Source organism: Bison bison, unplaced genomic scaffold (assembly GCF_000754665.1).
Source record: "Bison bison bison isolate TAMUID 2011002044 unplaced genomic scaffold, Bison_UMD1.0 scf7180017864530, whole genome shotgun sequence".
In the NCBI taxonomy this organism is placed as follows: domain Eukaryota; kingdom Metazoa; phylum Chordata; class Mammalia; order Artiodactyla; family Bovidae; genus Bison; species Bison bison.
This window is the reverse complement of record NW_011495080.1, coordinates 1,932,260-1,946,306: the sequence shown is the minus strand read 5'-3', so window position 1 is coordinate 1,946,306 and position 14,047 is coordinate 1,932,260. Positions and strand designations below refer to the sequence as shown.

General features: G+C 49.0%; 1 protein-coding gene across 1 annotated transcript in view; it reads right to left on the bottom strand.

Moving 5' to 3' along the window:
• SLC13A4 (solute carrier family 13 (sodium/sulfate symporter), member 4) overlaps nt 1-13,326 on the bottom strand; it is a 41,926-nt gene extending 28,600 nt beyond the window's left edge. The window contains exons 1-2 of the mRNA XM_010831625.1: nt 13,126-13,326; nt 6,926-7,054 (exon numbers count right to left, since the gene is read on the bottom strand). Of these exons, the coding sequence (XP_010829927.1) occupies nt 6,926-7,054; nt 13,126-13,224 (228 nt within the window). The 5' untranslated portion in view covers nt 13,225-13,326. The remainder of the gene's footprint in view (nt 1-6,925; nt 7,055-13,125) is intronic.
• Between the last annotated feature and the right edge of the window lie 721 nt (nt 13,327-14,047).

Below are 14,047 nucleotides of genomic sequence, written 5' to 3'. Positions count from 1 at the left end.
CCAGGATGGGATCCTGGGCAGGTCTCCCTCAGCACTGAGCTAAGCCCGTCAGAGCTGGAGACTTCACGACACCATCCCAACCATCTCCCTGGCAAAGAAGCTATGTCCAGTGTAGCTGCCTCTCTGCCCTTCCCTGGGGGCAGGAATGCTGATTCTACTGGTTAAGTCTGTGCAAGCTCAGACACCCTCCTAACCACCTGTCTGTATTCCCTGAGGACAGAGGTTTGCAAACCACTCGCTGCCCCTGAAACCTCAGGGGCTGCTGTGGGAATGGGGTGTCCATAAGCTGTTGCAGCGGGCAGGGCCCAGGCAGCCAGGGCTCTGAGCCCTCATGACCAATCAAAGTAGGACTTCCTCTCCCATCAGTTTCATATATTGAGATTTAGTTTCAAAAAAAGGTTTTGTTGCTTAAAAAAACATGCCTTGCAAACCCTACCGTAGAGAAGGTTAAAGCAGAGAGACCCAGGTGGGTGCTGACCTGGCCGGAAGTCAGTCCAACTCCTGCAGAGCTTAGAAGTGCTGACTTACCAGGTGCCCCCAGTTTCTGCTCTTCCTGTGGAAGCACTGGGTTGGCCTCAAAGGGCTGCAAGATCTGTAGGTTCCTGGGTTTGGGCCCCCCTTGTGGCCTGGGCATGGGCTCAGCTCTGGGCGGTATCTGCATGGCTGTGGGTGATGGGCAGCCTGGATTCAGGCAGGTGGCTGGGCACAGATGCTCAGTTTATCCTCACGGGCTTGTATATGTTGCGGGGAGGGCATAGGGTGGAAGGTCAAGGGGGCGAGGGTGTCAGCCTCTATAGTAAGCAGAGGCCAGAAAGACAGAGTAGAGAGTGGCATATGAAATGCCCCCAGATTTAAACGAACAGTCAGGGTCTGGGCACCCGTCAGGAATCAGTGGGTCAGAAAGATCAGAAGCCAACAGGGAAGCAGATTTCAGGATATCAGACTCTAGCACCACTTGGCTGTAGAGGCTGTTTTGTTTTTACAGCTGGAGCTGCCTTGCCTCTTCTCTGGCCCTGGCAGGAGCTAGAATCTAAATGGGAGTTGCTAGAGGCCTGCAGTGTAGGCCACTGAGACAGCAGAGGGTGTGTGTGTGTGAGTGCGCACGCGCGTGCACATGTGTTTGGTGGGTAGATAGCAGGTGTAATCACTACCAGAAATAGTTCCTGACCCTGGGCACCCCTGAGACTCTTTCCAAGCCTCAGTATTCAAACCATGCCATTTAGTTCCCCAGAGCACCCCTGGGCCCCACCTCTATGCCATTCTCCTATAAACAGTGACTCTCAGCTCACTTGATTGACACAGGTACTGTTCCCGGCTACTGTAATACATTAGAAGGGCTTAGAGGACTTTCAAGGCAGATATGATGATAATAATGAGAGTCACAATGCAAGCAAAACAAACAAAAACACGCCTAAAAACAAATCTGAAATACAGAACTGAGCTCTGGGCACCAGCAAAGGGGAGCAGTGGCTGGTGCTTATATGCTTGATAGAATCCTAAAGTCAAAGGGCCCTTAGAGCCCAGGCCCTCACCCAAGGAATGGAGTCTACCTCTAATGTCCCTGATTCAGTCATCCAGCTTGTGCTTCTAGGGACAGGAACAACAGGACCACATGGGGTCCCCATTTCAGAGTCTTCCCTCCCAAAGAGGGGACTCTTCCTTATGGTGCTTTGCCTCTGGTTCTGGTTTGGCCCCTCTGAGTTTGGTGTGTTGAGCTGCACAAGCCACAGTTCATGCCCTTCTCGAGGCCTCTCTTCCTTTCTCATATGACTCAGCTACATTTTAGACATCTCAGGTACCCACCTCTGAATGAGCAACTTATCCAGAATTTACTGCCCTGGACAGCGAACGTAATAGTCACTTTATAGAGGATTAAAAGATAGGCTCCTCTGACCACAGGATTTCCCAGGCAAGAATACTGAAGTGGGTTGCCATTTCCCTCTTCCATGGTTCTTCCTGACCCAGGGATCAAACCAGGGTCTCCTGTATTGCAAGTGGATTCTTTACTGACTGGGCCACCAGGGAAGCCCATTAAGAGATACTGCATGTAAAGGACCTCTGCATTTTGGCAGCCACCTTGGATGGAAAGCTTACACCGAGTCTGTACTCAGCTGAAAGCCAAGGGTCTTTTTCACACAAACTGCTGACATTCATCCTTATTACACTTCGTTTTGCCTGTCCCAGTCCATTGCCTCTTCCTGGCAGCATTGATTCTGTCGCTGTACATTAGCTGGTCCATCCAGCTTTGAGTCATCTGCAATCCCAGTAACATGCCTTTCATATTTTCATTTGTGTTCTCTCTCCAGCACCATGCCAACATGTTATGAAAGATCCTTTAGGTTCAGCTATTCAACCAGTACTCAAGCTACTCAACTGTGCTATTATCTGGCCCACATGGGCTCCTCTGATTGAGAAATTTTTATCCCTGGAAATACTGAAGGATCCAAAGAAAAAGTTAATTTATGTTCAGCAACTTCTGTTTAAAAGACCAGGGAAATTGTAAAGCTTTATGGAAAGCCCGCAATCAAAAAGCAGTCAGTATACATTTTGGGCACTTGATAGGGTAAATTTCATTTATCTAGAACATTCTCTCATAGGAAATTGTGTAAATCCTCTGCAATGCCAATAATAGCTGCGTACTGCATAGAGTCTTCTGTGTTACTCCATGTGGTTTATACTTTCTCTCTACTAGAACAGAAACTTCTCAAGGTCAGGAGCCATTTCTATCTCTTTTCGGCACCTGAGTTCAGCTGAGAGACGACAATCTAAGCTTTGCACAATGACCTCTTAACCGGCAGACTGACAATCCATCACTGTAAAATTTAGCCACTTATATGCACATATCCAGCCCCAGTGGGAAACCCAAAGCATTGGCTATGAGATTCAAGAGGGCAAAAATAGATTTCTTTTTCATGTTTTGTCACCTGCAAGGTATCTGTAACATCCCACAGTGCACACAGTAAGTACAGCACTCAGAAAAAAATATTTTTCTGAATGTTGACTGAATAACCTGAGAGACAGAAGCCACAGATTCAGGGTCACACTGATCCTATTCACTCACCTTCCTTCACATGGAGAATACACTACTGACACACGCCATCAAGAACACCGCAGTGGAGAAACGTTAACTGAGGCTGGCGTGAGAGTGGACTGGATGTAAAAGACATTGTAAATCCTAGAAGGGGTGAAGCTGGGTGGAGAGAGGACAGAAGGTGTGCAGCTGGGTGGAGAGACGATACGTCTACAGCAAGGTTTTAATCTGATGTTCTCCTGTACCATTTAAGGGACAGATAGCACAGATGAACCTATTTGCAGGGCAGGAATAGAGACACATGTAGAGAATGGACACTTGGACACAGTGAGGGACGAGAGTGTAGCATTAACATATATACACTGCCATGTGTAAAGGAGATAGCCAGTGGGAAGCTACCGCAAACCACAGGGACTAGCGCGGTGCCCTGTGACGACCTGGAGGGGTGGGAGGGAGGTTCAAGGGGGAGAGGAGATATATATATATATATATGTATATGTGTGTGTGTGTGTTGTTATTTGCGTCCTTTGCTGTTGTTGTACAGCAGAAACTAACACAACTTTGTAAAGCAATTATACTCCAACTAAACAAATCAAAGGACAAAGATATCGGGGCGGTCCAAAGGAAGGGACCAACACATTTAGTGTTGGGAAGTTTTTGGAAAGGCTTCATGCAACAGGGTAACTGCCTAGGATTTTAAAAGCTTAAAGGATTTGAGAGAACTTTCCAAGGTGGAAGAGTGGCCTGAGTCTGGCAAGGGGCTGGGAAAGCACAGGTGGGTTTAGGGAGTAACAAATGGATGCTGTATCTGAAGAAGGGGGTTCCTGTAGACCCCCACCTCATTTTTCCCAGAAAGCTAAAGCATGTGCTGGTATAGGAGATAAGTCAATGGCTGAAGAATAGATATGTTCTCTGTCTGCAAAGTCAACAGGCTCACACAGGGCTGTCACCCATGTCCTCTCCCCAATTGGCATTTCCTTTAATCCGAGTTTAAAAGACTAGCTAAACAGATTATATTTGGTCTAAATTGCACCCTGGAGCCCAGCTGTTAAATATCATCACCAACCAAAGCCACTTTATCAGGCCAATGGGGTAGAATTTTTCACCTCAAATGATAAAACTGGCTCCCTGGCTCTTCCAGTGTTTTCCACCTCCAGCTCCAGCAATAACAACACCTAATCTCTCCCCAGACAGTCTTCTTTTTCTCCTTACAAAGTGCCGTTGCCTTTGAAAACAACTGCCTCCCTAGACTCCTTATGGGTTGAGCCTTCCTTCCGGTAAGATGGGCAGACCCTAGGATGAACTGTTGCCTAGCAACATCCCTAGTGTGTGGAGGGGCTGCTTGGCCCACCAGTCTGTAGGATCCTGCTGCAGGAAGCCCTTGGAGAAATAAAGACATCATCTACTTTAAGGTTGAAGCATGCTGTTGGCTTTTGGGCTGCCTGTAGTGAAATAAAAAGATATTAGTTTTTTAATGAATAGTTAGCTCACTTTTAAAATGTTACTTAAATTTCAATTCTTTCTATAACTTTTTTTCTCTGCTCTCTATTTTCACCTTCTGATTCATTGGCTTTTTTTTTTTTTTTTTTTGACTCATTGGCTTTTGCTGTCACAATTTTGAAGAGAAACCTGCCAGACAAGTTCATACTTTTCTCTTAAGGAAAGTAATACTGATGCTTGTTCTTTTAGGCATGCATACAGACCTGAGCTACCTGTTCTCTTTCCACAAAGGAAGGGGGACAATTGGAGAGACTGGCTAGTGCTTCAGGTCCCAGGCGAGTTTTATGTGGGTCCCAGGATACTGGTGTTAGACCCAGTTCAGGAATAAAAGCACTGCTGAGCGTTTGGGGGATCGTATCCTTTTTGGAGAGTCTGAAGCTGTTACGACTACTAAATGCCAACCAACAAACAAACTAATGTGCTGCTGCTGCTGCTGCTAAGTCACTTCAGTCGTGTCTGACTCTGTGCGACCCCATAGACGGCAGCCCACCAGGCTCCCCCGTCCCTGGGATTCTCCAGGCAAGAACACTGGAGTGGGTTGCCATTTCCTTCTCCAATGCATGAAAGTGAAAAGTGAAAGTGAAGTCGCTCAGTCGTGTCCGACCCTCAGCGACCCCATGTACTGCAGCCTACCAGGCTCCTCCGTCCATGGGATTTTCCAGGTACTAACCACCTCTAAACCAAAATGTTGCAAACCAAAAAAAGCCAAACAAAAACTGGCCAGTTGAGTCCATCCAGTAGAAGGACATGTTAATTTGTAGTCAGGTACAGCAATTAGTTGGGTCTTCCCTGGTGGCTCAGAGGTTAAAGCCTCTGCCTGCAATGTGGGAGACCTGGGTTCAATCCCTGGGCTGGGAAGATCCCCTGGAGAAGGAAATGGCAACCCATTCCAGTATTCTTGCCTGGAGAATCCCATGGACAGAAGAGCCTGGTGGGCTACAGTCCATGGGGTCTCGAAGGTCGGACACAACTGAGCGACTTCATAGCAATTAGTTCATTGCTCTGTTGTGACTGACTCTTCGTGACCCCATGTAATGTAGCCCGCCAGGCTCCTCTGTCCATGGGATTTTTTAGGCAAGAATACTGGAGTGGGTTGCCATTCCCTTCTCCAGGAGATCTTCCTGACCCGGGGATTGAACCCAGGTCTCCTACAGGATGTGACTAACTGCAATTAGGGGGGGCCTAATTTTATCTTTGGACTTTCACAAAAAGTTGTTATCCATGGTTAAGGCATCCTATGGACCCAGGTTCATTGTTCCCTCCTCATATCACACAAGTGAAGAGTTACACAGTTCTTAGTAGTAACCCACAATGCAGCTTTATAATAATGGGGTATTTTCCTGATGGTACAGTAAGCAAGTACATAGACTGAAATCTAATAGGTATGCGTTTGAATCCAATTCTGCTATTTCCTACTATGTGATCTTAACTCTGAACATCTTTCCTCATTCTGTAGAATGGAAATAGTAATGTCTACCTGGTAGAGCTCTTGGGAGTATTAACTAATATAGTACTTCTGGGGTTGTCCCTGAGTCTTAGCGGGCATTCAAACAATAGGTCCCTTTCCTCTTTTCTTCTGAGCCTCTGTCCTTAACTAACCTCTACATTCAGCCTTCTTCAGAAACCCTAAGAAGGGACCAGGTGCTATAACGAGATAGTGCAAATGGAACCAGGTGTTAATGAATGAGGACCGTTCTTCATCTTGCTCTTGGTGTCTGGCTGTGATATTCTTCTTTCCTATTTGTGGGAGGCTTAACTGTTTGCCCTCAAATTTGGCACCACTCAGGGCTTCCTGTTGACAATTTCTGTCAGAATGCCAGAGAGAGTGAACAGAGGGCAGAGTCTAGGTAGACAGCAGTCAAGGAAAGAATATGCGGTAATCCTGAGTTGGGGGAGAAGGGGGAGACATGTTTTTTAGAGGAAGTGAATGAAGACATTGTCAGGCCTCAGGGAAACACGGTAAGTTTCTCTGTCGGTAAGCATTTATTGAGCCCCTGCTCCACAGAGGCTCAACTTTATCATGAGATTCCAAAGACCCAAGACCTGACTCCTCTTTTGAGTGTTTAGAGTCTAAAGGGACAATCGAAAGACAGAGAAAGGAATGGGGAGCAATCTGGCTGAATGTGCCAATCACATGGTTCCTAAAGGTTCTCGGGTTGAAGGAGCATTTGGATCCAAAAGGCTTCCTGAAAGCGGCAGTTCGAGGGAGGTGCAGGTCATGGGTTGAAGGAAAGGAGCACGGGGTCCAGAACAGCGGGTGCAAAGGCTTAGTGCTAATGGGCTGGTCCAGAGGGTGAGAGAAGCCCCTCGTCAACGCTCTGTGAGTCTCCCTTCACCTCCAGCCCTCTCTCACTGGCCCGGCAGGGACCAGGCAGGGGCCACCAGTGGTCTAACCTCGCTGGATCGCAGGACTCCGAAGAACGGGTAGAGGAAGGCAGGCACCAGGGCTGCAGCTCCAAGAGGCACTGCCTCGGACACCCAGTACACGGCGGTCACGATCAACACATAAGCACATGAGGCCTCCTGGAAGGGGAGGAAAGTGGGTGGTTAGAGACAGCATTGCCACCGAGAATCCAAAAGAGAGCCAGGGCAAAGGCAGCAGTCACACAGACGTCACCACGGGCGCTGGCACACAGCCCTGGGGGTGGGGGCAAAGCTAGACGTGGCAGAGGAGTTTGCTGGGTTGTTGTTCAGTCACTAAGTCACGTCCGATTCTTTGTGACCCCATGGACCGTAGCCCGCCAGCCCCCTCTGTTCATGAGATTTCCCAGGCAAGAATACTGGAGTAGGTTGCCATTTTTTTCTCCAGAGGATCTTTCCAACTCAGGGATTGAACCCGCATCTCCCGCACGGTCAGGTGGATTCTTTACCAATGAGCCACCAGGGCAGCAGTTTGGTGGGCATGTGCCATCATATTTTGGTGTGAAGGTATGGCTGCTCCTTGGGGAGACTGATGTCTGGCATGCGGTTTGCATGAGTTTGCCACAGGGAGGCCACTGGACAGTCATGCTATCACGGCTCTATTGGTCCCTGAAACTGAGCAGGTAGGGACAGAAATTAACTGCAGTGTCCAGATCCAATATCATAAAGGTATATCATAAAGGAGTTCATACGGAATGTTTGGTGTCAAGTTGATCCGATGCTAGAAGTTCTTGGGGTGGCTGAAGGCAAAGATCGATTTGTGTAACTGGTTCACGTGTGAATTCTGAAACTGGGCCATGTGAAGCGGGATCACTCCTGGCTGGGGGGCGAGGGTGGGGGTGGGGAACTGTCCTGTGCCTCGTAAACCATTTAGCAGCATCCTTGGCCTCCACCCACCAGATGTCAGCAGTACCTCCGCAGTTGTGACAACCAAAAATGTGTGTGTGCGCTCAGTAGCACACCAGGCTCCTGTGTCCATGGGATTCTCCAGGCAAGAACACTGGAGTGGGTTGCCATGCCCTCCTCCAGGGGATCTTCCTGACCCACGATTGAACCTGCATCTCCTGCATTGCAGGTGGAGTCTTTGCTGCTGAGCCACCCGGGAAACCTAAAGATGTCTCTAGACATTCCAGATGTCCCTTGGCAGTGGGAGAAGGGGGCAATTGTCCTTGTTGAGAACCAGTGCCCTAACCAGTCTGGGACTTTATTCTGCTTGCCTGATACACATGGAAACATCCTTCTGACAAAGGGAATAGGACTGCTCTCTGCCTGGAAAGGAGGGCCTGGAAATTTACCAGGGTTTTTCCCAGCCCACCCGCTTTGTTATTTGAACAGCCTTGGGGTGCACAGAATAATAATAATAATAATAATAATAAAGTATAATATTCTTATAAAAAAAATTAGAGCTCCAGTGAGGCTGGTTACCAGGAATGGTGCTGATTAATGGTGGTGGGAAAGGTTTCTGTCTAAAGGCCTTAACCATGGACTCTGGAGGGCCCTGAGTAGAAGATTCAAGCTGGCTGTGGATTCCTCTGTTTATACCTAGTTCTAAACCATCTGGGCTTAGGTCTGACCTCCCCTGAGGCTGGCTGGCGATCAAGGAACCTGATAAACCTTGTTCTGTTTATCTCTCCCTTGGGTTCAGAACAAGTGTCCTCAGACTCTGACACAAAAGTTACAAAAGGTCGCTGTGATCAGTGAGGGGCGTCAGGGGAGATTAATCCAGCCTGGCTGGATGGGACCTTGCTCCCTCCTGATATGCAAGGATTAGAGGGCTGGGGTTTGAGAAATGGGAACTGGGCCCAGCAATTGTTGACTGGGGCTCCCACTGAGGTTTCCTCTGGGGCCAGAAGATCAGAGAGAAGTTAAAACTTTTGGAAGTGCTGATAAGACAACAGAACTAATACTGGCGGGGGGTGGGGAAAGGAAAGGCTCCCTTTGAAAAAGAATGCAACTTAGAGACATGCTCCCTTTATTGCAGAAATAAAAATACCTAAAGGGGTTCAAAGTTCTTCAGCCCACCTGAGCTCACTCATTCCCGTTTCCTTTCTGGGAAAGAAACGGAATGGCAGGTGTTGATTCTAGTTGATGAAAAGGAAATAGAATGCCTTTCTCTCTCTGAGAAGCCCTTATTCCTTCTGAAGAAACTTCAGTCCTTATGGCTTCATCATTACAGGTCCAGGAATGAAGCAGGGGTAGGGAGGGCAGCACAGAGAGAGAGAGCATGCAAGAGTGCCATTTCCTTCTACCATGCACCATTTCGGTTTGAATTAGGAGAATTTAGATAAGCCAAGGTAAACTTTTTGATTGTAACTACGGTTAGGAATTAGAACAGGTTACTGGAGGAAGTGACCAAGCCACCTTCATTCAGCAGTATTAAGAACAGGATAAACTACCATCGTTTTTTTTTTTTTAACTGTGTCACACGGCACGTGGGATCTTACTTCCCCAACCAGAGATCAAACATGTGCCCCCTGCATTGGAATCAAGGAGTCTTAACCACTGGACCACGAGAGAAGTTTCTCCTGCCATCAATTTTTTAAAATAGCTTTTTGTTTTTATTTTCTATGTATTTTTATATTCATATTCACGAGCATTTTCTCTTTTTGCACTCAGTCACTCAATTGTGTTCAACTCTTTGTGACCCTATGGACTGTAGCCCACCAGGCTCCTCTGTCCATGGGATTCTCGAGGCAAGAATACTGGAGTTGCCACATCCTCCTCCAGGGGATCTTCCGGACCCAGGGATTGAACCCATGTCTCCTGCTTTGGCAGGTGGGTTCTTTACCACTAGTGCCACCTGGGAAGCCCTCCCACCATCATTTTTATCTGAACTTTCCTTAGAGTTTTCTAACTTTCATTAGAAGAATGGGTAAGGGACCACCTTCAGATAACCTTTCCATTTCACACTCAGTTCATTCATGGAATTCACATAAATTTCCTTTTGCTTCTTCTCAACCATTTCAAATTCAGCAAGAAAGCTTATATGCGATAACCCAGAACACTCTGTATTCTGGTTCCCTGCATCTGGCCCGGGGTCCAGCAGGTTACTTAGTCCGTGTTGGGTGAACTGAACTGGGCTCTTCTGCTGGCTAGCAGGTCTCTCTTATCTGCTGAAGAAAATGTTCTGGAAGCCCCCAGCCCCTTATCACTGCCCCTGGTCAGCAAGTATGTATTGGTATGTATTCACGCAGTGCCTTTAAGAGATAGTGTTGTCAGTTCTTCTTGGCTCCTGTTTACAAACAAGGGAGTGAGTTCAAAAGTGGGTCTCCCCACAGCAGATGCTTCCTGACTCTGCTGCCAACTGGTGCTTGCATCTGCTGCTTTCCCCACAGTTCAACCACCTCGATGAAACCCCACTGGAAGGAGCTTGAGGTCTGGTTATTTGGTGTCCTAAATGATTGCAAGGGCTTTTGAGAATTTAGTCTCGGAGTTGGGTATAACTTTTATCTCACCGGGACGCTGAAGCTGGGCTTAGCTATGGACGCACCCCTGCCCCGGCCTCCACTTCCTCTTCTGTCATACAGGGGTCCAAGTCTGGGCCTCTGGCTCTAGGGAGCTGGGCAAGAAAAACTGGGAGGTCCTTCCAATCCTTCCCAAAATGTAGCTGTGGCTTGTCCCTTGAAGGACCATGAGAACTATAGGCCAGGACCTTCTGCCTAGGTCACTCCTCTCAGCTCCAGTCCAGAGAAAACAAGGCCGTTTAGGAATCTCAAGGATTAAATATCAGAATGTAAGTGTGAGGCAAGGGGGCTGAAGTGACGGGAGCCAGTCTCTGCGGTGGCCTGTGCCAGCTGTGGGTGCTGTGACCGCATCCTCTGTGATGTGCCTCCTCCTTGCAGAGAGAAGTAGCGTCTTACCGACACTGTGACCCACGGAGGAATCGCCGCTGCGGGCCACGCAGGGGAGAGTGGCAAGCAGGCTGCATTCACCTCTGAGGGCTTGGTCCACCCAGGTTCCACCTGGCGGTCCCAAAGGTTGTAGGGGGTTCGAATCATCTACCCTCCCAACCCCGTTATCACAGACTGGGAAGCTCTGCTGTTATTTAACCCCTTAGTTGTATCTGACTCTTTGCGACCCCATGGACTATAGCCCACCAGTCTCCTCTGTCCAGGCAACAATACTGGAGTGGGTTGCCATTCCCTTCTCCAACGGATCTTCCTGGACCAGAGACCGAACTCGTGTCTCCTGCGTTGGCAGGTGGATTCTTCACCAATGGACCACCAGGGAAGCCCATTTTCTGAAGGTACTGATTCTCATCTGGGGGTGATTTTGGCCCCCAGGGGATGTTGTAAGCATCTGGAAGCATCTCTGGCCATCACAATGGCAGGGGCTGCACTGGCACCTACCAGGCAGTGACCAGGAATGCTGCTGAACATCCTACAGTAACCAGCATGGTCCTTCCCTTGTGACAGAGAATTTTCTCTCCCCTCCCCTCCACCCCCCACCAAATGTCACCAGTGTGGCTGTCCCTACCCTAAGGTGAAACTCAGTTGGACAGAAGGCGATAAGTCAGTGAAGGGCTTAAGTCAAGTGCCTCTTGATCTTAGTGAGTCCATCTTTAAAAACCTATTCAAAAATTATGTATAGACCCCAACAGAGCAGAGGCTCACCTTTCCTTCCTTTTCTCTTCTCTTTTCTCCCCCCACAACATCCCTCTTCTGTCAAAATTTATGGATGATTTTGCCTTCTTCAATGATTTGTTTTTCTGTTCTTTTTCTTCTCATGGGTTCTTCTCACTAGGCATTGTTAACCGAGAAGCTCAAAGACAGGCTCCCAGAATGAAATGGCAACACCGCTCTGCAGTCATGGTCCCCAGAGACAGAGCTGACTTAGGAAAATTGTGGGGTGGGGGATGGGGGTGCCTGATGCTGCCATGGAGAAGAGTGGGTGCCACTTGGCTGGCATTCCCTAAATCCATCTGACATTGAGTAAAACAAAACAACAATATGGACAGAAATGAAAATCACCCTATTGGGGACAAAGCCAAAAGCAGACTAGTATGTCAGCCAGGAAAACTGTCAGCACCAATCACTGTCTGCTAATCCCAGCCCGGCTTTCATCAGCGGCTCCCTGGCACTCTGAGGTATTTGTTCTACTGAAGATTTAAACCAGTTTGTTTTTAAGAAACAGTCCTAATCCCCTCTAACTTTGTAATTACTTTTGGTTACTAAGTTACTCAGGGAGCTGAATGGAAAGACAGCCCTTCCCCTCCCACAAACATGATTAACCTTTCTTGGCTTATTTTTCCTAAAGTCTCAAGGGTAGTGCCAGCTGGGGAAAGGGGTAAAGACACTGGGAGGAGGAGAAGGCCAAGGAGGAAGAGAGGGAACACAAGGAGGGAGAGGAGGAGGGACGCAGGAGGAGGGATGGGGAGGAGAGGCGGGGGAGGAGGAGAAAAGGAGCCAGAGGAAAGAAAGAAAGGGAAGCTCTGGGTCTTCGGCTCACACCAACCTGGACAAAAAAATTCGGTCACTGTCTAGAGCTGCGGGCTCTTACTCTTTTTTTTTTTTCTAAATCAAGTCATTTGTTGTCTCTCCATCCACCGCTCAGAGAAGGAAACAGAGAGGATACAGATAATCAAAGGGCCATATGCATGGGGCCAGGGCAGGCAACCAGGTTCCACTTTCAACTTAAAGTTCAGGAGGAACTTATTAAGTTTCCAATCGTGGTTATTAGAGCCCACTGTGGGTCACCCAAGGACCCTGGCTCGATGGACAAGAGCCCGGCTGGGGACTGCTCCCCAGCACACCCCAGGCTGGGATCCACAATCCCCTCCCTCCCTGCCCCCTCCTCTATGGGGAGATCTTCCTGCATGTCCAGTCGCTCTCTCATGCCATGGTCACATGTTGACTCCTGGCAAACACCGCTGTCCAGAGCATCCTTATCGGTGTTCACCTAGCCCACTGACGGGCCACTTCAGCCAATGACCCACCCCCTCTTCTTATCTCACTCCCGGTTGGGGGCCATAAGATTGGGGGAACTGGGGATTGAAAATGGCAGTTTTGGGGCAGAAAGCATGTGAGCCTCCTCCAGGAAAGCATTTCCACTTCTTGACACCGACAGAAGAGCATGCTGAACTCTGCACTGAGCGCCCCTCTTCCCTCCAGCGACCTCCCCTCTGACCTCCCAGCTGACCCACTGGCCCCCGGAGGGGACGGGCCGGTACTCACACTGCTGGGGTGGAGCATGGGCAGGGGCAGCAGCAGGAGCGGCACGAGGATGACGAGCAGCAGCTTCCTGGCTCCGAGAAGTCCCTTCAGCAAGCCCATCCTGGACCTCCGCCCCTCGGAGCCCGCGCCAGCCAAGTGCTGTGCTGCTTGGCGACGCTCGCCTCCGTCCAGAAAGACTTCTCCAACCTTTCTCGGCTTCCAAGAGTCCTCTTTCGTTTTATGGGCAGAACAGGAAGGCAGGTAGAGCCCCTGTCTACACCAAAAGCCGGGCTCCTCGCCTCCGGTTTTAGGTGGGATTGGTGAGCATAGCCTCATGCCCAGCAAAAAGGAAGCAGGAAAGCATGACCCACGGGACCATAGTGGCTCGCTCCCTTTGCTAGATCAGTAATGGAGTCACTTTATTCTACAGCTTAGCAAAAGCCCCCTTAATCGATCAAGAGTACACCTCTGCTGCAGCTGTCTGGCCTCGAAGTCATTTAAAAGCTTCGAAAAAATAAAAGATGCCAAGAGTCTGTGGCGCCCTCCATCATTCTTCTCACTGATGGCCTGCTTTGGGCAGTACCATCTTCACTTTCTACCTGAGCCGGCTGTGCCCCCTTCCCTTAAAAAGTCTAGTCGTCCCCGCCCCCCTTCCCTTAAAACAAACCCCCAGGGTTGTCAGCAGAGCATGCTGGTCTCTTCTCCCAGGACCTGGCACCTTAACTCTGTTCAGACTTCTTTCCTTCTAATTGGTTTCCCATTATAAATTTGCCTTGAGCCTGGGCCTCCAGAGCAGGAAAAAAAAAAAAAGTCCCCAAGACATTCCTTTTTCCGTCACGGGACAAAATCCTGCTAGAGGCCCACCTTAACACTCCTTCACCTATGGGAAGCGAGACAGAGGCGGTAGCCACGCCCATTCATCGCAGCCAATCAGCACGTTGGA